A 21,545-nucleotide genomic window follows, 5' to 3' on the forward strand; every position below is an offset into this window, starting at 1 on the left:
AGTTTGTGCAGGATGATCTGACGGACATCCTTGATGTTGGTCCCCCATCTGACCCGGTTCTGCCATTCCATATGGCTTTACAGCGTAGGGTGGCGGCGGCTTGGACTGCTCCGGAGAGTCTCCCGGCAGTGGGCAGATCCTTGTCGCGGAAATACCGTCCAGCCAGTGGCGACCCCTGCTACTTGACCAGGCACCCCACTCCGGAAAGTTTGGTGGTGCAGGCGGCCACGGCCCCGGCAAAGCAGGCGTCGTACCCTACCATCCCTCCTGATAGGGACGACAAACGTTTTGATGGCTGGGCGAAGAAAGTGTTTTCTTCTGGTGGTATGGCGCTTCAGGCGGCCAACTCCATTTGTGCCTTGTCACGTTTCACGCACACTCTGTGGAACTGTGTTGCGTTAGCGGCTGAACATATTCCCGAAGGGGACGAACGGGATGGTTTCCTTGCTTTGGTCCAGGATGGTAAGGATGCCATGTGTGAGTCCGTTCAGTCGGGTTTGGACTTAGCTGAATGCGTCAGTAGGTCCATGGCGGCGAGCGCCGTGATACGCAGGTTTGCGTGGTTGCGGAAGTCGGGGTTTGCTCCTGATGTGCAGTCCCGGCTCCTCAACATGCCCTTTGATGGTGAACATCTTTTTGGCAGCAAGGCTGACGAGAGCCTTGAGAGGTTGCAGACCTCAAAAGCTGCAGCGAAGTCGTTGGGCGCTGCAGTTCGCCAACCTCCGCCCTTTCGTCCTAGGGGACAGCAGTGGAGGGGTGGCTCCTTTCGCTATTACTCGTCCTTTGGTAGAGCGAGAGGAGCTGGCAGTCAAAGGGGCCAACGCAGGGGTGCCAGAGGTGGACGACAGGGTACCCGTGGTGCCAAGGCCGCTCGGGCAGTTGCCTCTTTGCCCTCAGGTAACGCCGCAGCCGCTCCTACTCAGTCATGAGGCCTTGTCCCATGGTTCGCCGGTTGGGGGAAGGCTGGCGCAGCTTCTTGTAGAGTGGCGTGCCATTACTTCGGATGTGTGGGTTCTGGAGATCATAACCCACGGCTACTGTCTTCCCTTTCGGCACAGGCCTCGCGACAATCCACCGGGGAACCTCTCTTTGAAGTGTCCGGATCCGCTCCTTGCGCAGGAAATTCAAGCCCTGCTGGAGAAAGGCGCCATAGAACTGGTGCCTGTAGCGGAGGGGAACAAGGGATGGTATTCCCCTTATTTTTTGATTTCCAAGAAAGACGGGGGATTGAGACCCATCATGGACTTGCGCGGTTTGAACAAACTCCTCAGGAAGGACAAGTTCAAGATGGTTACTCTCTCTCATGTCCTCCAGGCCCTTCAGCTTCAGGACTGGTTGGTGTCTCTCGACCTCAAGGATGCTTACTTCCATGTGCCGATCCATCCCAAGCACAAGAAGTACCTGAGGTTCGCGGTTGGCGACTCGCACTTTCAGTTTCGGGTCCTGCCGTTCGGTTTGACCTCCGCCCCGAGGGTTTTCACCAAGCTCATGGTGGTGGTGGCAGCGCATCTCAGGCAAGGGGGGATTCACGTCTACCCCTACCTGGACGATTGGTTGATCAGGGGGAGCTCTCCCGAGCAGGTCCTGGATCATCTGTCCGTCGCCTGCCACTCCCTTCACAGGCTGGGCTTCTCCCTCAATTTAAAGAAGTCCCATTTGACGCCAACGCAGAGGCTCCAGTACATCGGAGCAGTGCTCGACACTTCCCTGGGGCAGTGTTTTCCTCCCCAGGTGAGGGCTCTTCACATTCAGCAGATGGTGCGCAAGTTTCAGCATGCCCAGACGCTCCCAGCGTTCGAGTTCTTGAGGTTGCTCGGCCTCATGGCGTCCTGCATTCTTCTGGTGCCAGAGGCTCGCCTGCGAATGAGATCTTTGCAGTGGGCACTCAAGATGCAATGGTCGCAGTCCTCCGGCAGGATGTCGGACCCGATTCAGGTGCCGCCCTCGGTCGCCCGGGACCTTCTGTGGTGGGCCGTCGAAGGCAACTTGATGAAGGGGGCTCCGTTTTGGCTTCCCTGGCCGGAGGTGACGATCGTGTCAGATGCATCCCTCACGGGATGGGGAGCTCATGCCAACGGGCTGACAGTCAGCGGTCGTTGGTCTCCGTCGGAGTCCAGACTCCATATCAATCTGTTGGAGCTGAGGGCCGTCAGGCTAGTCCTGAGGGCTTTTCTGCCGACTGTGCGAGGGAAGAATGTCCTGATCCTGACGGACAACACAGTGGCCATGCACTACCTCAACAAAAAGGGGGGGGCAGGGTCACTTCCTCTGTGCAGGGAGGCGATGCAGCTCGAGTTCTGGGCCATCCAGCAGGAAGTTTCGATCTCGGCAGTTCATCTGGCCGGAGTCGAGAACGTGACGGCGGACGCTCTGAGCAGGCAGAGCGCGATCTCTCACGAGTGGGAGTTGGCTCAGGAGATTCTCCTGGAGATCTTCGCCCTTTGGGGGACCCCTCAAGTGGATCTCTTTGCCTCCAGTGTCAACCGGAAGTGCGAAAGGTTTTGCTCGCGGGAATTTCCTCCAAAAGGAGCCTTAGGAGACGCGTTCGTGGTGGAGTGGTCGTTCCCGCTGCTGTACGCGTTTCCTCCGGTCCCCGTCATCCCGCAAGTGCTGCGGAGGTTACGGAAGTTCGGTTCCCGGATGATCCTCATTGCTCCGGCGTGGGCTCGGAGGACGTGGTACCCGGACCTTCTCGACTTGTCCATCTGCCCTCCACGTCGTCTTCCCTACCGAGACGATCTGCTCTCACGGGAGGGGGGTCAGGTTCTCCATCCAGAGGTCGGATCCCTCAACCTTCACGCTTGGCTTCTGAAAGGTTGAGGTATAAGGATTGGGACCTCCCTGAAGACGTGATGGAGGTGTTGCTTTCGGCCCGAAGGCCCGCAACTAAGTCTCTGTACCGTTGCCGTTGGCGTAAGTTCTGCGACTGGTGCAGAGTTCAGAATGTGGATCCTTTTGCATGTGACATCCCCATGGTTCTGTCCTTTTTGCTTTCTTTGGCCCACAGGGGCTTGCAAGTGGGTACCGTTGAGGGTTGCCTGGCGGCGCTGTCCATCTTTAAGCGCTCATCTGAAGAATGTTCTTACTTTAAAATCCCTTTAATTTCACAGTTTCTGAAAGGGCTCACTAATGTGTTCCCTCCGTCGCCTTTCCTGGTGCCCGGTTGGGATTTGAACCTTGTTCTTAGGTTTCTTATGGGTGCTCCGTTTGAGCCGTTACATTCTTGCCCTTTGAGGCTGTTGACTTTGAAAACTGTGTTTTTAGTTGCGGTTACTTCCGCTCGCAGAGTGAGTGAGTTACAGGCACTTTCTGTTAAGCCACCCTTCCTTGTATTTCACAAGGACAGGGTTGTCCTTCGAGTTCGTCCTTCTTTTCTTCCGAAGGTAGTGACGGAATTTCATTTGGCCCAGGAGATTGTTCTTCCGGCATTCTATCCTCCTCCGCATCCTGGTAAGGAAGAGGAGAGGCTCCATAGGCTTGATCCTAGGAGAGCTTTGAGCTTTTATGTTTCTCGCATGTCCCGGGTCAGAGTGGACGATCAACTCTTTATTGGTTACGCTGGTAAGCGCTTGGGGCAAGCTGTGACGAAACAGACTTTGTCCCGCTGGATTATTTTGGCCATCTCGGAGTGTTACCGCTTGGCGGGCATGGACCCTCCGGCTGTCTTGCGGGCCCATTCTACCAGGGGCTTGGCTGCATCTACTGCCCTGCAGAGGGGTGTTCCTATTCGCAACATCTGTGATGCTGCCACCTGGGCTTCAGTACATACATTTGTGCGGCATTGTTCCCTCGATTCCATCAGAGGGCAGGATCTGGCCTTTGGCAAGGCGGTCCTTTGCTCTGCTATTTGATTGGCTATTCTAAATTTTGTTTCTAAATTCTTTCCCTCCTCCTTGATTTGGTACTGCTTTGGGAGTCTGTCATAGATATGGAATACGTCGGAGGACCCAATCCCCTCGAAGAACAAGTTACTTTCTTACCTGGTAACGTTCTTTCGATGGGATGGTCCGACGACGTATTCCATATCGCTCCCGCCCTGCCTTCCCCGCTGCAGAATTTCTGTTGCGTTTGCAGCTTACGTTCCGCAAGGCTTTGTGTCGGACTGGCAGTTGACTATTGTCACACGTTCTGGGGGAAAAAACTACAACTGAGGCTACTGGCGTCGTGCGTCCTACTTATCACATCGGATGACGTCGGAGGAGGTCCTCGACGGCGGCGCATCGACGTCATCGACGCAGGACGCAGACGCCGAAAAAGTTTCCGAAGCAGCACAGCTGTGGTGATTACTGTCATAGATATGGAATACGTCGTCGGACCATCCCATCGAAAGAACGTTACCAGGTAAGAAAGTAACTTGTTCTTTTTCTTCTGAAAAAAGGTCTTCTTCGACCACAAAGTTGGGTTTTAAGAAATGTCACAAGTGCAGGGCGAAAATGTCAATAACTGATCCTCACCGTTGCCTTTAGTGCTTGGGTTCCAGTCACCGAACCGAGGACTGCGGGTCTTGTCAGTCTATGACTAAGAATGCGCTCTGTGAACGCAAGGGTAAATAAGTGGTGGGAGGGAAGCTTTGAAGGTTTCTTCGAAGAAATATAAAAAGTCTGGGTATTCCAAGGACTCTACTCGACATAGACATTCAAAGAGGTCCTGAACGAGGAGTCGATCCAGACCGTCCTCATCTTCTTCCAAGAAGGCTAAACAGAGACACCACAGGTCTCCCTCTTCCTCATCGGGTCTCTCTCATGAGGTTATACGATGTCCGACTAGGTCGGATTCTCCCAGTAAATGGAATGCCTTTAGGCAAGAGATGATGCTGATCTTTGAGAATGAGCCCTTGAACCCCCTCAAAAGAGTCTTGCAAGAGCCAGACTATTGCCGCTCTGTTGGACGACGCAGGAAGGTCAGAAACTACTTTGGGTAAGAAGAGTAGTAAATCGGAGTCTCGACACGCTCGACCCGACAAAAAGGTGTCAAAGGCGTTGACGCGTCAGTCGATTCCACCTCTGATACCGGCGAAGAAACAAAAAACGGAGAAGCCTTCGATTTTGTTGACGCCATTTGCGTTGACTCCAAAATTGAGAGATTTCTCGAAGATGCCTTTTTTTTGTTAAATCTGTTTGTTTTATAACAGAACAAACAATACACAACAAGGTATGGCTTATGCATAATTACAGTTAAAGATCATACATGTTCTTGCTAACATGAGAGCGCCACCTTCCAAGACAAAAATGAGATGAGTCTGTAGGGGAACATTCAAGGTCTTGGCTTTCCTTCCTTGCCTTCTAGTTAATCCCTGTCTTCCCATTTCCCCCAAACCTTTGTGAATTTACCGGGATGACCCCAGGCTCTGTAGACCCTTCTTTCCAGGGCCATGCAGCAGTCCTTTTCTGCCACCCATTGGTTTAGTCTGGGGCACTACGCTGAACCCCATGCAGCTGCCATCATTCTTTTAATCAGTCCTAGGGCTACAGCCAGAAAGGTTTTCTCATATCTGTTAAGTTCAGTGCTTTCCCATATTCCCAATAGTGCCAGTTTCGGCTCCAAGCAGATCAGGGCCCTCATTGTGGTGGACAGTTTGCATCGAAGCATTTAACGGTACAAGAAAATATATTCAAACCTGTACTGAAAAAATACTTTAAGTCAATGTCCTACATTTATGAGGAGGATAGCGCTTCAGATGAGGAGGTTTCTCCATTAGGAGTGAGGTTTGGCACTATAGAAGTGCCTGACGAGCCAATGGATCTTGAGTCTAAGTTGAAAGATCTCTGACTCCCTCCACTTTGCCAGCGGTCTTGATACATCCCCAGAGTTGGAGTTTGGTAAACCTGACCCATCAGACCATGCTGATTCAGGGTATGGAAATCTGATGAACAGAGTCACTGAGTACATGGGCTTGGAGTAGGGCTTCACCAACTTTCAAACGGGATGACATGACGGACATCCAGGACCAAGGTCCCTTAAAAGACCCTGTCTTGCCGTTTCAAAAGGCCCTTCAAAGGAGGGGGTGGTAGCTAACTGGGAAGCCCCAGAGTCTGGCCTGCTGTCAACAAGAGTTTTCCTAGGAAATAAAGACCATCATCCAGTGACCCGGACTATCTCAGCAAACACCCTACGCCTGAGAGTCTGGTAGTCCAGGCTGCTACTTCCACCAGGCAGTCTCCCTACCCCTCAATCCCCACAGATAGAGATGATAAAAAAGTGGACGCATGGGCTCGCAAGGTATTTACCTCGGGCAGTCCACTAATGTCACCTGTACCCTGGCCAAGTTTACTAATACCCTGTGGGAGTGGGTTAATATGGCGGCTGAACATATTTCAGAAGGCGAAGAAAGGGATGGTTTTCTGAATTTAGTTAAGGGTGGCGAGGAGGCGATGGGAGAATGTCTCAAACAAAATTACTGTCAACAATTAACTGTGTAGAGGGGCACACAAATGTCAATAGTTTAAAAGTAAATATAATTAAAATCAGAAATTAAATATTTAGGTGCCACAGATGCTGATCTTGGGCTACAAGATCGGTTAATCAAGACAAAAAGTGAGCTCCACAAAATCAGTGGAAGTTGATCTCTGTGCACACTTTTATAGCAAAAGCAATGCTAAATCAATTCATATATATTTAGAAGTGCACATTTTGATAGTATACAAGTTAAATGAAAGCAAGTTAAATATCACTTCAAAAAAGATTTTCTTCATCAAATAATAACAATTTCAGGTAAGTTGAATACCATTTCTTGATATATTTGTTACAGTATTCTCTATTTCACACAAGATAACAAATAATTTTCCAGAAGTAAAATACATGAGTTAATAGTTCACAAAGTAGATTCATTCAAAAGAATAAAATGGTTCCAAGTCTATTTGTGAGATGCCTTCTGATATGCATATGAATGTCCTTAGTTGTATATCGTGTTTCTACACGACACATTTTGGAAGTTCTAAGAATTCCTAAAAATGTCTCCAATGTCCGCCTCGATACTGCTGACAGCATTAGCAGATCCATGGCTGCAAGCACTGTGCTATGCAGATTTGCATGGTTGAGAAAGTCGGGGTTTGCACTGGATGTGCAGGCCAGACTGCTCAAAATGCGCTTTGACGGCTCGAGGTTGTTCGGCAGCAAGGCAGATGAGTCTAGAGAAGCTGCAGACCTCCAAAGCGGCGGCTAAATGCCTTAGCGCCTCTATTTGGCAACCGCAACAACCTTATTAGGGCTCATCTTCCTGGAGAGGTCGGCCTTTTATTACTCAGTTGGTAGAGGAAGACGACAGCCACTCGGAGGCCTTAACCCACAAGACCCTGGTGGGAGGCAGAATCTCTCAGCATCTGAACAAATGGCTGGCCATTACTTCAGATGCTTGAGCACTGGAAACAGTATCCCAAGATTACTGCCTTCCTTTTCTAAAAAGGCCTCTGGATCATCCACCGGGAACTAGCGCTGTCAAAATTTCAGATCCGCTCCTTCTGCAGGAAATCTTAACCCTGCTAGAGAAAGGTGCAATAGAACATGTACCTGTTGTGGAGAGGAACAAGGGTTGGTACTACCCCTATGTTCTCATTCCCAAGAAGGACGGAGGACTGAGACCCTTCTTGGACTTAAGAAACTTGAACAAGTTCCCCAGGAAGGACAAGTTCAAGATGGTCACCCTTTCTCAGATCCTTCAGGCTCTCCAACTCCAAGATGGAGAGCACCACCAGTATCAATGGTTGGTATCATTGGACTTTCAGGATGCTTACTTTCATGTGCCAATCCATCTAAAGCACAGAAAGGACATGAGGTTTGTGGTTGGCGGTTCTCATCAGTTTCGAGTTCTGCCATTCGGGCTGACCTCCGGGAGGGTTTTCACCAAACTGATGACGGTAGTGGCAGCAAGTCTTGGGAGAGGGAGGGGTTCACGTCTACACCTACCTGGACAACTGGCCGATCAGGGAACGTTCTCCCTAACAGGCTCTGGAACATCTCAGCATCACCTGCCACTAACTGCACAGGCTGGGCTTCTCCCTCAATTACAAGAAGTCCCATATGATACCATTCCAAAGACTCCAGTTCATCGGAGCGGTCTTGGACACTTCCTCTGGGAAAGCCTCCCCTCCCTCCATCCCCGAAGTGAGAGCTCAACACATTCAGCAGATGGTAGCAAAATTCCAGACTGCCCAACATCTCCTGGCCTTCGATTTATTTAAGGTTGCTCAGCCTCATGGCATCCTGCATTTTTCTGGTGCCAGAGGCCAGATTGCGAATGATATCTCTTCAATGGGCCCTCAGGACCCATTGGTCCCAATATTCGGGGAACATGTCGGTTCTTCTGCAAGTTCCAAGCTGAGGCCCTGATTTGGTGGACTTGTGAAGACAAAGTTCTCAAGGGAAAATCTTTTTGGCAACCATGGCCGGAGATAATTGTAGTGACAGGCGTCTCACTCACTGGGTAATAAGACTAGTGCTGAAGGCCTTTTTGCCCTCTGTACGGGGAAAGAATGTCCTGATGATGACGGACAACACAGTGGTCATGTACTACCTCAGCAATAGAGGAGGCGTAGGGTCACTACCACTGTGCACAGGGGCAATGCAGCGCCGGTTCTGGGTAATTCAAGAAGGAATCTCTGTCGGCAGTTCAAGAAGGAATCTCTGTCGGCAGTTCATCTAGCCGGAGAGCAGAACACGGCGGCAGATGCTGTCAGCAGGCAGAACACAGTCTCCCACGAATGGGGGCTAGCTCAGGAAGTCCTTCAGGAGATCTTCACCCTTTGGGGAACCCCTCAAGTGGGTCGGTTTGCGACCACTACCAGCCAGAAGTGCGATCAGCACTGCTCAAGCGAATTTCCCCTGAGAGGAGCTCTAGGAGACACGTTTGTGGTGGACTGGGAATTTCCACTTCTGTATGCGTTTTCTCCAGTCCGTGTGATTCCTCATGTAATCGGGAGGTTGAGGAAGTTTGGGAAATCTATTATCCCAATTGCTCCGGATGTGGTAGCCAGACCTTATGGACATGTCCATTTGCCCTCCAATACGTCTTCTACAAAGAGAGGATCTTCTCTCGCAAGAGCAAGGTCGGGTTCTCCATCCTGAGGACAAGACACTCAGCCTTCACGCATGGTTTCTGAGAGGCTGAGCTAGAAGGATTGAGACCTCCTGGGTAAAATATTGGAGATTGTGCTTTCAGCCAGAAAGCCAGCAACCAAATCCTTGTACCGGTGTTGTTGGAATAAATTCAGTAACTGGTGCAAAGATGACGATGTGGACCCTTTTCAATGCGGCACTCCTATGGTGTTTTCTTTTTTGCCGCATCTGGCCAATCTGGGGCTCCAGATTGGAACAATAAAAGGATATCTGGCAGCGCTTTCCATCTTTAAGCGCTCCTCTGAAGAGGTTTCTTATTTCAAAATACTGTTAATTGTCCAATTTCTGAAGGGACTCGCTAACGTGTACCCTCCAGTACCTTTTTATGTCTCTGCTTGGGATTTAAGTCTTGTGTTGAAATTTCTAACATATATACCCTTCAAACCTTTACATTCCTGCCCGTTGAGGCTATTCGCACTGAAAACTGCTCTTCTTGTAGCACTAACATCTGCCCGCAGGGTTAGCGAGTTTGACACTTTCATGCAAACTTCCCTATACTACTTTCTAGAAGGATAAAGTAGTCTTGTGAGTTAAACCATCTTTTTTGCCGAAAGTAGCTTCTGATTTTCATTTATCACAAAAAATAACACTTCCAACTTTCTACCCTCCTCCTCATTTGGGCAAAGAGGAAGAGATTGCATAGATTGGACCCAAAAAGGGCTCTGAGTTTTTACATTGCGAGAATGGCAAAATTTCTCCAGGATGACCAGCTTTTTGTGGATTATACTGGTCCTAAATTAAGACTACCAGGGACTAACTATTTCCCAGTGGATTACACTGGCTTTTGGAGAGTGTAGCAGACTTGCTGGGAAAGCCATTCCCATTCCAAGAGGGCCATGGCAACTTCTGCGGCTCTTCAGTGGGGTGTCCAGTAGTTAGACATTTGCTCAGACGCAACTTGGGCGACAATGCATACTTTTGTTAAGCACTACTGCTTGGACTCCTCCGTCTCAAGAAGGCCTTTTTGCTAAGGCAGTTCTCCATTCCATTCATGATAAAACTAAATGGTACTCCCTCCTACAAATTGACACGGCTTTGGGAGACTATCAAAGATGAGGAATACTTGGGAGGAAAAAATCCATTAGAAGAATAAGTTAGTTGCCATCTATAACGTTCTTTTGACTGGATGTTCCTCACGTATTCCTAATCACCTCTCCCAGCCTACCCCACCATACAATTTACATGAATTACACTTTGCGTTTTCCGAAGAGCCTGCAGTCTGGGGTACGCTGAATAGTTCCTCGAATAATGGAACGAAAAAACTGAACTGAAGCCAACGGGCACAGCACAAGCTACTTGTACTACTGATGACGTCGACACGCTACTGCGACCCTCGAGGAACATAGACGCCACGACATCGTGCACAGCGCCCTCTGCCAAGACATTTTTTCCAAAGCTGATGAAACATATATCAAAGATGAGAAATACGTGGGAAGAACATCCAGTCAAAAAAACGTTACAGTTGGTAAGTAACTTGTTCTTCTCTCCGAGTTGGCAGACCTCTCCTCCTCCCTCCTGTCCTCAACTACTCAACTCCTCCTTGGTGACCTCAACACCCATCTTGATTCTACCTGTCCCTCATCTGCACTCTTTCGCGACCTCTGCGATTCACTCTCCCTCTCTATCCATTCCTCTGCCCGACTCACTCTGCTAGTCACATATTTGATGTCTTGATCTCCTCCGGCCTCCCCCGCTCTACTCCCCTTACCACTCCTGGAGTGATCATTGCCTCCTCTCCTCTCTTGTTTCCATCTCCTCCGCCCAAGCCAAGCCTACTCCTAGATTGCCACCCACCTTCTTGGACATCCGGCCCATGAAGCGTGTGTCAGTCAAAGCCAATGCTGCAACCTTCTCCCCCCCTCCTCCACCCCAGACTGACTCACACCCTGACACAGCCCTGTCCCTTCTCTACTCCTTTATTTCTGCTACTCTTGATGCTCTTGCCCCCGTCATGAGGATCCTCTGTTTGAAGTCCAAAGCTAAGTGCAGGTCTTGTTAGTGTAGGATGGCGGAGAGGAAATGGAGGGCTTCTTGCTCATCCTCTGACAAACTGGCCTGCCGCCTTCTCCAAAGGCAATACTGGCTCGCTGTCCGCACCAAGAAGAGTCCACATACAGGCCCGCGTCTCTGCGGCATCTAACAACTCGACCAAACTCTTTAAAATCTGCAAGGAGCTGCCCAACCCTGCTGCAGATTCCACCCCTTCTCTCGCCTCCCAGGCTCTTTGCAATGCCCTTGCCTCTCACTTTCTCTAAAACACAGGACATCTTGTCCACCCTCTCCTCCGCTCCCCCTCCTCTTCCCTTTCCTTCTTGGCTTGCTGGCCCTCCCTCAGCTACCCCTCCCTACCCTTTCCCTCTTTCTCCTGCATTCCTCTTTTCTCCCCTGATGAGGTAGCTAGACAAGTCTGATCTATGAAAGCCTCATCAAAACAGGTCCATCCCAGTTCCTCTAAAACCATTAAGGACCACATCGACACCCTTGATCCAGCCCTTGCCGATTTCTGCAACTTCTCCTTTGCCTCTTGTTCTTTCCCCTCCCCTCTTAAGCACTCCCTTGTGCAGCCTCTCATCAAGAAATTCACAGCTGATCCCTCCTGTCTGGCCAACTCTGTTTTTGGGTAAGCTCCTGGAAAAGCTGGCCATCTCTCAGCTTAATCTTCATTCTGACTCTGTTGGCTCCCTCCATGATCATCAATCTGGCTTCAGAGCTGCCAGAAGCACGGTACCTGCTCTCCTGAACATCCGTGAAGACCTGCTCTCCTGAACATCCGTGAAGACCTGCTCTCCAACCTTGACTCTAACATTCCTGCTTTCCTCATCCTACTTGATCTCTCCTCTGCATTTGACATGGTCAACCATACCACCCTGCTCAATCGTCTCTGTGACAATCTGGTTATCACTGATCAGGCTCTGGCATTGCTGACCTCTTTCCTTTCTGATCGACCCTCCCAGGTACAACTTGGGTCCTTCCTATCTTCTATCTCCCTCCACCTGTGGTGTCCCCCAGGGGTCTAACCTCTCGCCTTGGCTTTTCAATCAATACCTGGCAACTCTCGGCTACTGCATTTCCATTTTCTGCTCAAATTTCCAGTGCTATACTGGTGACACCCAACTCATTTTCAGGCTTCCTTCAGCCACCTCCTCTCCTTCCCCCTCTCCGGTTGTCTAATCGGCATTCAAAATTGGTGTGCCGCCAATGATCTTTATCTAAATCCCAACAAGACTGAGATCCTTCTCATTGGTACACCATCTCCATCCTCTACCCTCACTCTCTGGCCGGCCTCCCTTGGCCCTCCTCCTACCGCCACCTTCGAGGCTAAGAACCTCAGGGTTATCATTAACTCCACACTTTCCTTCTCCGCACACATCTGACGTCTCCAAGAAGTCAAACTTTATTGCATCTCCTTAGAGGTACTCTGCCTTTCCTCTCCTTCCCTCAAAAGCTCACTGTCTCCCAAGCTCTGGTTCTCTCTAGGCTTGATTACCGTAACAGCCTCTTTCCAAATCTACCTGCCTCCACTCTCCACCGTTTACAGCTAATCCAGAACAGGACCGCAAGACTTTTCCTTGGCCTCAAGCCCTGGGATCGTATCTCTCCAGCTCTGAAATCCCTTCATTGGCTCCCAGTGGATGCAAGAATTACATTTAAAACCCTCTGCATTGTCCACAAGGCTTTCTGGGGCCTGGGTCCAAAATACCTTCAACTATCCCTCCGTAAATACCTCCACTCTCGAGCCCTTCACTACTTTACTTCTAACTCCCTCAGGGTTAGTCGTTTTGCAAAGAAACGAGCTCTGGGTAGATATCGGTCTTCGGCTGTAGTCACCCTTTGGAAAAGCCTCCCAGTTTTCTCTCAATCTTTTTTCTCTTGGCATCTTGCACCTGGCTACCATCTGTCATTCGGGCCCAGGTACCTGCTCACCCTGCCACCCTCCTGCACTGCCTACGGGCCACCCCTGCACTGGGGTTCTGTATCTGTACCCATACAGGCCCCTTCCCACTTTTCCTCTGCACTTATCAGATCTATCCTATCTGACTAATCTATCACTTGCCACTTGCACTACCACGATTTATCGCCTTATTTATTTTATTTAGTATTTATTCTGTTTTCTCCTCTGTTCCGCACTTTCCACTTCTCCCTTTTCCAAGCAATTGCGCTTTCTTAATGTCACTGGGCCTAGTACGATCGCTGTTCTTTGTTTTTTTTTGTTCTCCCTTGTTCCCCTCCCTTTGCCTGGTTGCACTCGGAAACATTTGTGTACGAGCGCGTTATAAAAAATAATAATAATTTCATTTCCTGACAATAGTTGTCAGAATTTCATTTGGCACAACGTATTGTACTGACATCTTTTCATCCTCCTCCTCATCCACCACAGGAGGAAGAGAGACTACTTCGTCTAGACCTGAAAAGGGTACTACGTTTCTATATTACAAGACCTGCAAGTATTTGTCAAGATGATCAGCTTTTCATTGGTTATGCTGGTCATAGATTGGGCTTTGCGGTCACAAAACAAACCATCTCCAGATGGATTATGTGTATAACTACTCATTGGCAAGCAAGTATTCGCCTAAGGTCTGAGGGCTCATTCCACTAGAGGGGTGGCTGCTTCATCATCGGCACTAGAAAGAGGTGTACCAGTGAAGGATATTTGCAGAGCGGCAACATGGAAGTCCCTTCACACATTTAGTAAATTCTACTGTGTGGATTCTTGATAGGCCAAATTTGACAAAGCTCTCCTCTAAGTGAATTTTTGGCACTCTCTGTTTACTTGAACTGCTTAGGAATATGTGGGAGGATACAATCCATTTAAAGAACAAGTTACTTACCTGTGGTAACGTTCTTTCGACTTTATATTCCTCCCACATATTCCACATCGCCCTCCTCTCTTGCCTAGATTTTCCCTGTCTTACACCTTCCTTTCTTGCAATGTCAAGACTATCTCCTCCTATAACATAGCATGCTAATTAAAGGAGGAAAAAAACAAAGAACTGAGAACTGTCAGCGTGCATGCTCTATATACCAGCATCAACATCACGAGGGACACTATAGAGACTGTCGAGGACCACAATTTGACGCTGCACGACACTCGACCCTATGGAAAAAATTTACAAAGCAAGTTGCAAGCAGACTTGAATATCAAAGATGAGGACTACGTGGGCGGAACATCCAGTCGAAAGAACGTTACTATGGATAAGTAACGTTTTCATCTAACCCTCGGTTTGTTTTTCCAAGTCCTGTACCAGAAAGCGAATTAGAAAAAACCCTCCCAACAAATGTTGAACAAACTTTTCTCATTGTTCACTGTAGATATTGCCATTCTCACTGCCCAGAAACCTGGATGTCACTTTGAGCAATTGTTAATGTATATGAAAAATATGTAATATATGTTTTACTTTGATGGCCTAATGGCCAAATAAAGTTAAACTGAGCTTTTTATAGGTCCTGCAGAATAATGGCCTGTTCATTTAAGATTGCACACTAAATGCTCAATATCTAGTTGTTTTGCTTTAGGGTATGTATGGATAATAGATCTACAATTGGCACACACCAATGCAGTTTTACTCATAAGGTAGCTATTGAGATTGGGATATTTAATAGTTCTAAAATTCTTGTTCTCTTCAAAAGTCCTTCAGCCTGCTCCGCATCAAGTCATCACAAACCTCCCTGAGGGTGCCAGACTACCTACAACGCGCCCTACCCGGCCCCCACCCCCGCTTATTCCATCCTCCAAAACCTCACTGCAGCCAGAGAAGCCCTCATTCATCATGGGAGGATCCATTTCACAGGTAGGATCTGTATCTCGCCATGCATTTTGTAGGCATGGCCAGTACAATTCTGTTAATGGATGGTCTTTCTCCTCTCCCAAGTTGTGCATGTTATTGATGACCAGTGAAGTTGGAAACTGAAAACGTTTGTAAATGCTTTTTAAATTACAGATTGAACACATGGCTTGTATGTCACCAGCAAACAAAAAGACTACTTAATTTCTTGATCTATTGAGCTTTGACCTTATTCTGATTAAGATGGATTTTCAAAATCAGACCTGGTGGGAGCATTTTGGGAGGTCACTTGTTAGGAAAGATTTCTCTTTACAGCATCTTTATTTCCATCTTTATAAACCCCCAAACATTGTGCTTTTATTTTTATGCTAACCTACTCTTTTGCAGTACTTTGAAGCCTTAAGCTTCACTGCACTGGCTTTTGCTCATATGCTATGGGGAAACTGACACGTCCTTCAGGCTGTCGGTACTGGGAAACATTGTTTCCCTTAGTGGTGTTACTGTGTTACTACTTTTGGTTACTTTGTATCCCTTGTGGTAACCTTTTATCATTGCACAATGCAGCTACACTGCAGTACAATGGGGTACACTTTTGGTTTTGCCCTAGACTAACAGAGGATTTTTTGTTACTCTAGGTGTGCTAAAAGGATAAGCTGTGGTGGCAGCAGTGACTTTTCCCCCAATTTTGGTGATTTCTCGTTTTAGCCTTAACGCATTTACCACTTTTGGCTACTAACTGTGGCTAGTGTCCAAACATGGCCGCATGACCTTGGCCATCTTGTTCTTTAGCCTTCTTCCTGGCCTGAGGGGCCAGGAAAATACTTAAAAGGATATCCAGTGCCCGGGAAAGCAGAAGCTTTTGCTGGGCTGCTGGAGGGCCGTGTGTGTTTGATGGCAGGATGTGGGTTGGGACTGCCTGAGTCATATGCATGAGTTTTCCCGCCAGTGGTCCTGATTGGACCCCTGGAAGGGTGTGTGTTTGGGCTATTTCTTTCATTGGCTAGTGATGGCAGCTGCCCTTACCAGGCTTTTTGGATTAGAAGAGGACCCCTGCACCTACACTTCAGAGATCCTAGAGAAACCTGAACGAGCCAAGACTTCTATCCAGCTGTGAGACCAGCGAGGAAAGTGGAGACACATCGGGAGGCCTGGCTACCAACTTCTGCTGCTGTCCTGCAGGAGCCCTATCTTGATGAGAATCTTTAGCAGTCAGTGAAGGCGGTGCAGCCCTGGGAGTGGAGGGGAATATCCATTCCAGATGCCTGCACGGTGCCCTGCGAAGAAGAGCTGTTGGAAGTGTCCCTGGGCCAACAAGTGGCTGACCAGCTCAGAGTTTGGGCTACAGCGCTGCAGAAGCCACCGTTCCTCGTTTAGGCCTGGAATATTGGGGATCCTCAGCTTGCCCTACAAGACTCACGTCTGTGACATTTTGACGTCCTAGCATCAAATGGAGCCGAGATAGGAGGGAAAAGTCTGACTGTGGCAGTTGAGTCCCTTTACGTTGCCGTGCTGCGGTGACCACCATCCAAAACTGCTTACCTGCGTCTTGGCCAGTCCTGAGAGGGGTATTGCATAATTTTCTACAAAGTTCTTCACTCGCGAGTCCTTGCACCAGCCAAAGACACCAACCAGAGAGCTGCTGGAACCTGCAACCCTTGCGAATCAAGGTCTAAGGCTGACAGAGGGAAAGGCGAGTTTGGACCTTCTTCCACCGACCTGCCAAGTTTTAGAAAGAATTTGAGCACGGTGGTAAAGTTACAGTGGTTCTTACCTGCCCCCAAAACTCGCATTATATGTGTGCTGCCTTATAATAAAATAATTCTAACAATATTGGCTTTGCCATTGCGTGCTCGCGCAAGACTTCTGAAGGTTGGCGCAACTTCTGTTAGCTAGTTTAACTTGGGCTCTGACACTTGGAAACCTTCACTGGACCCCAGAGACCATACTTGCATTTTTTCCTTCCTTACAGAATCTATGGAATTTAACCTGAACTATTGGACAAAAGGCCCCAGATAATTTAGGGCTGGACCTTTTTAAGTTAGGGATCATTCTATGTGGCCATAAAGTGCATAATATAACCTTACCTTTCCTTTGCATGCATGTGATGTGTATAATAAGTTAATGTATAAATGTAATCTATTTTTCTAGTGTGTGATAACTCTGCCTGTCAGTAGTCATGTTTCTATAGTGTATTTGGCCAATAATTGATAATTGGATTTGTATACCTCCTGTCTAAGTGTAATCTGTGATTCCCATTGTGTGAACTCATTGTGGACACTTTACAGGCTCACCACCTCTGAAGAACTTAGCCTAGACCGCCTTTCACTGCTACCTGAACTGGTTTGGCTACAGCTCCCCAGAGTTGTCCCTGCCTCAATATAGGTTGGCCTTCTATACATCTGCCCACCAGGCCAGAGTATAGAAAATCAGTCCTAACACCACTCTATATTAAAGTGATAGGTTATCCATACCCAATCAAGATGAGGCAGCAGAGCAACAAGGCTTGGTCTCGGGAAAGGCTTGAGAGTAGTTTAGTTCTACGAGTCCATACAGAGCAACACTAGTAATTCCAGTTAGACAGTAAAGTATATAAAAATACACGTTTATTAGGCCTTTGGATTACACACCAAGCAAATAAAAATACCAGCCAAATATTGTCACACATTCACCCTTAGTAAAAATGGATTTATGTGATCACTGCACCGCCCATAATGTCGACTTTCATTTTGCTGACTCCCATTATGGCGCAGTGCAGTGATCACATAGATCACAGTGACTGACATCTCCCTACCCCCACCCCCTTCCCACTTATCGTGTCGGCGGCACACATTAGAAGTGTACCGCCGTCTCTCCTGTATCCCTGGGTTGTCAGTTCTCACCCACTATCGTGGGTCAAATCTGGTGCCACAAGGTCCGTTTTTTTTCCTCCACTTTTCATTTTTATTGTCCCCCACTTCCATCTAATGGAAGCGGGGGTCACCCCTGCAGCCCCTGACCTACAATACCCCGACCAAGGGGAGCAGGGGACATCCCTGCAAACCCTGCTCCCCCTAATCGCACTAATGGGGTCGGGGTTTGTGAACAGTACTGGTAACATTTTGTTTAGTCGCCGTAATTGTACTAGCCCTTAAAAATAGATAAACATTTCATGCAATGATCAGTGCAACACAGGTGGTAGTTCAGATGCATAAAGATAGAAAGAACTCTTAGAATAAACACAACACATCTTCCCCGGCTTACAAATTCCAACACAAAGGTGGTGTTGGGCCTTGTAGCATATACTTCTTCAGGTAGGTTTATATAGAGATTTGCAGGTCCAGTGGTTATGATTATAGTCTCTCAAAGTTGCTTAAAAGTTTGAGTAAAGCTCCACTCAATCCAATACTCATGCATAGTTCTAGGGAAGGGATCCTTAACCCATGCTCCACCACCAAAAGTCAGGTAAGAGTGAGTTAGCGGCAGGACTTTGTACACTCTTAAACCTATGGAAGACTGGGTTGACAGAAATAGGTATGTTAACTTACCGCCCGACTGCTGGTGTTCAGGAATCTGTTGGGCACACAATTGTTTGTGCTTGGTCTGATCGGGAAAGGCCCACAGGTCGATGATTCAAGTTAACTTTCGGCATCAGGATTTAGTTTGTGTCGGTAGTAGTGTGTTAAGGAGAATTCTCATTTCTGTGCTAATTCCCTACAACCTTAGAGACCCCCAGCTCTTTTGCTGGACTTTAGGACTTTTAATTTTATTCCTGGAGTGAGGGAGACCTTTTTCTCTCACTCATGTATTTTGATCCGATTTGTATTGTTTCCTTTGTTTTTGGAGTCTGACAAACTCCTTAAGCATCTACTTTTTGTATGGTGAAACACAGCACCTTCAGTGCAATGTCACAGAGAAATCCTTTAGATTTCTCCTAAAGTTTAGATACATTTTCTTGGGTGAACTACATTTCCCAAGAATAGTAAAATGAAATTGACTTTACTTTTTCCTATGTAGGTCCAGCACACCCCATCTTAAGTGGAGTGCTGGGCGGTTACTCCCTTTTCCTCCTTACTCATGTAACATTTTGTATGTTACCCTCACTACTTTAAATGGCTGGTGGCAATTGTTTAATTTTCCTACCGTTGTGCTTTCCTACCGAAGGCTCAATCTTCAGCTACAGTATAGCACTGATGCGTGACCATTGTGACAAAATGGCCCCAATCTTCTTTTTTCGCCATTTCTTGTTTGTGAGGTCTTTCTTGGGTTATATTCTGCGCACCAAACCAGGTTTAACCCCTTTGTTCGATTTGCCTTCTGTTCCTGTGCAGCTCTGCATATCTCACTGTTCCTAGGCTTCAGTCTAGGCCTTGCCCGGTGATGCCCTGCTGCTGTGCTGAAACTCCAAATTCGTATTGACAGAGAAGCCCCTGCAAGGACGACTTCTCCCCTTGAGTTGGTGGGACCAATTAACTCCAATGTAAGCCCGTCTGGACATCCTCTCGAAGCTGGTTGCATTTCCACTGCAGTTGTGTGCGTTGCTTTTAAGTCGGACCCGAGCGCTAGGAAGATCCTCCAATGTTCCTGTTGCAGGACTGAGCAAGCCTGAGCCCCCTCAACAGAGTGCTGGACCCCAGAAGCAAGGAAAGTCTGAAATGGTATGCGAGAATCGCAGTGTTGCTATTTGCTGTCAGACACAAGGAGCTGAAACACTGAAGGACCGCTGAATTGAGGTTTGCCCATTGCTGCCACTGACTGTCCCATTGCAGAGCTGGAGCCCCCAGACGTCCTCCCTCTTGCCCCACGACTGAGGCTCAGCAACAACAGGATCTGCAGAGCTGTACAGGAACAGAAGCCAGCTGGAACAGTTTCTTCTAACCAGAGGTACTGTAAAGTCTATGAGAACTTATCTCTTGTGGTGTAGCCGTGCTTGCTCTCAGTTGAGACCTGTCTTGGTTACCTTGTAGAGTTGCTAAATCTTTGCCCTCCACAAGCCTCCCAGCTTGTGGCCCTTCAAGTGTTATATTTTTCTACAAACATTTCTACAAACATTGTGTTAGACTTTTTACCTACCTTCCCTTGACATTGTGTAACGAACATTGGCTGTCCTGGCTCCCTGAGTGACTCTTCTTACATCCGACTCGTGCGTTCTCTTTCCCCTGGAAATGGTTAATTTACTTTGCATTGGAAGGTTTATAAAAGTGCTTACTTGGAATTATTTGTTAACCTTTGTTTTATTCCTCTATTCTATCTTTTGCACCCAACTCAGTATTGTTCTAAATGTACCAGTGATAAATCAATGTCCACAGTGGCCTAGCTATTTGTCACCTGAGGGTGTAGGAGGTGTCTGTGTCCCATCCCCAATGGGTATCATCTGATTTAGAGGAACTAAGAGTGTGTTCTGAAGTATATTTAAGTGTTACATGACTGTGAAATAAATTAATAATTGTTTTATCAAGAAACGTTCAGTGTATATTTATTTGGATAACTGTACTGTCAAATTCGAGGGGATTGGGTCCTCCGACATATTCCATATCTATGACAGGTAATGTCCACAGCTGTGCTGCTTCGGAAAATCTTTGGCGTCTGCGTCCTGCGTCGATGACGTCGATGCGCCGTCCCCGAGGACCTCCTCCGACGGCCGACGTCACCCGATGTGATAAGTAGGACGCACGACGCCCATAGCCTCAGTTCCGTTTTTTCCGCGAACTTGTTCGCTTCGTGAATCTCGGTACGCCTCGACTCGTTGGAGTTGCTGTTTTCTTTCTCGGTTCGTTGAACCTGTTCGGTTGGTGTGAAGACCTGTTGGTTGCGATGTCTTTCTCATCTTCGACTCCGCGTCCGGGCTTCAAGAACTGTGGGGACTGTGGGTCCAAGATGTCGGTCACGGACTCGCACGACGCCTGCCTCTGGTGCCTCGGGGAGGCCCACGATATGGACGACTGTTTCGACTGCCAGTCACTCACTGCGGAGGCCTTGCGAGAACGCAAGAAGAAACTGTTGGTAGGTCGGGTGTCTAAGCCCCGGAAGTCGAGGTCTGCGGGGATTTCGACCGATGACTCGAGGGGTGACTCTCCGGGTCGTCGTCGGAAGTCCGGTGGGTCTCCTTCCAGGAGTCGGTCTCGCCACTCCTCTGCCTCTTCTAGGCATTCCAGGAAGCGCCGGCATAGGTCGCCTTCCCTGTCCTCTTCTGAGGACTCCACCCGTCGGCGGCTCGCTTATCCCTCCATGCAAGCGACACTGGAGGAATGGGCTTCCTTCGGGAAGCAGATGCTAGCGATTCTGGAATCGCAGGGCACTGGTCCGTCTGCGCCTCCGAGTGGGGTCGGTCGGCACCGGTCGAGAGACACCGCCCGTACGCCTTCGGGCTCGGGTGGTTGGCACGGCTCGCGGGAGAGGTCCCGCTCGGACAAGGGTAGCCGTTCTCTCCATGCCCGTTACAGGTCCCGATCCTCGACGCGCTCGAGACCGCATGATCCTGTGCCATCTTCGAAGAAGACGTCGACGCCTGTGGCGCCGAGGTCATCGACGATTTCTCTCTAGGTTCCGTCTTCGAGGGGGTCATCGTCGGCGCCCAGGTTGTCGAGAGACACGCTCGGAGCTCCGGATTCGAGGACTGTGTCGCCGCCGCAGATGCTGGAGGCGTTGCAGCTGAAGTTGACGCCGATTCGCTCG

At 48.6% G+C, this 21,545-nt stretch overlaps 1 protein-coding gene across 7 annotated transcripts in view; it reads left to right on the forward strand.

Moving 5' to 3' along the window:
• Window positions 1-21,545, forward strand: part of NCOR1 (nuclear receptor corepressor 1) — a 2,268,409-nt gene that overhangs the window by 1,190,378 nt on the left and 1,056,486 nt on the right. For all 7 annotated transcript variants that reach the window (XM_069615218.1, XM_069615220.1, XM_069615222.1 and 4 more), the window contains one exon: window positions 14,740-14,900. In XM_069615218.1, the coding sequence (XP_069471319.1) occupies window positions 14,740-14,900 (161 nt within the window). The remainder of the gene's footprint in view (window positions 1-14,739; window positions 14,901-21,545) is intronic.

The sequence above is a fragment of the Ambystoma mexicanum genome, chromosome 9 (assembly GCF_040938575.1).
Source record: "Ambystoma mexicanum isolate Mex_15411 chromosome 9, UKY_AmexF1_1, whole genome shotgun sequence".
NCBI classification, from domain to species: Eukaryota; Metazoa; Chordata; class Amphibia; order Caudata; family Ambystomatidae; genus Ambystoma; species Ambystoma mexicanum.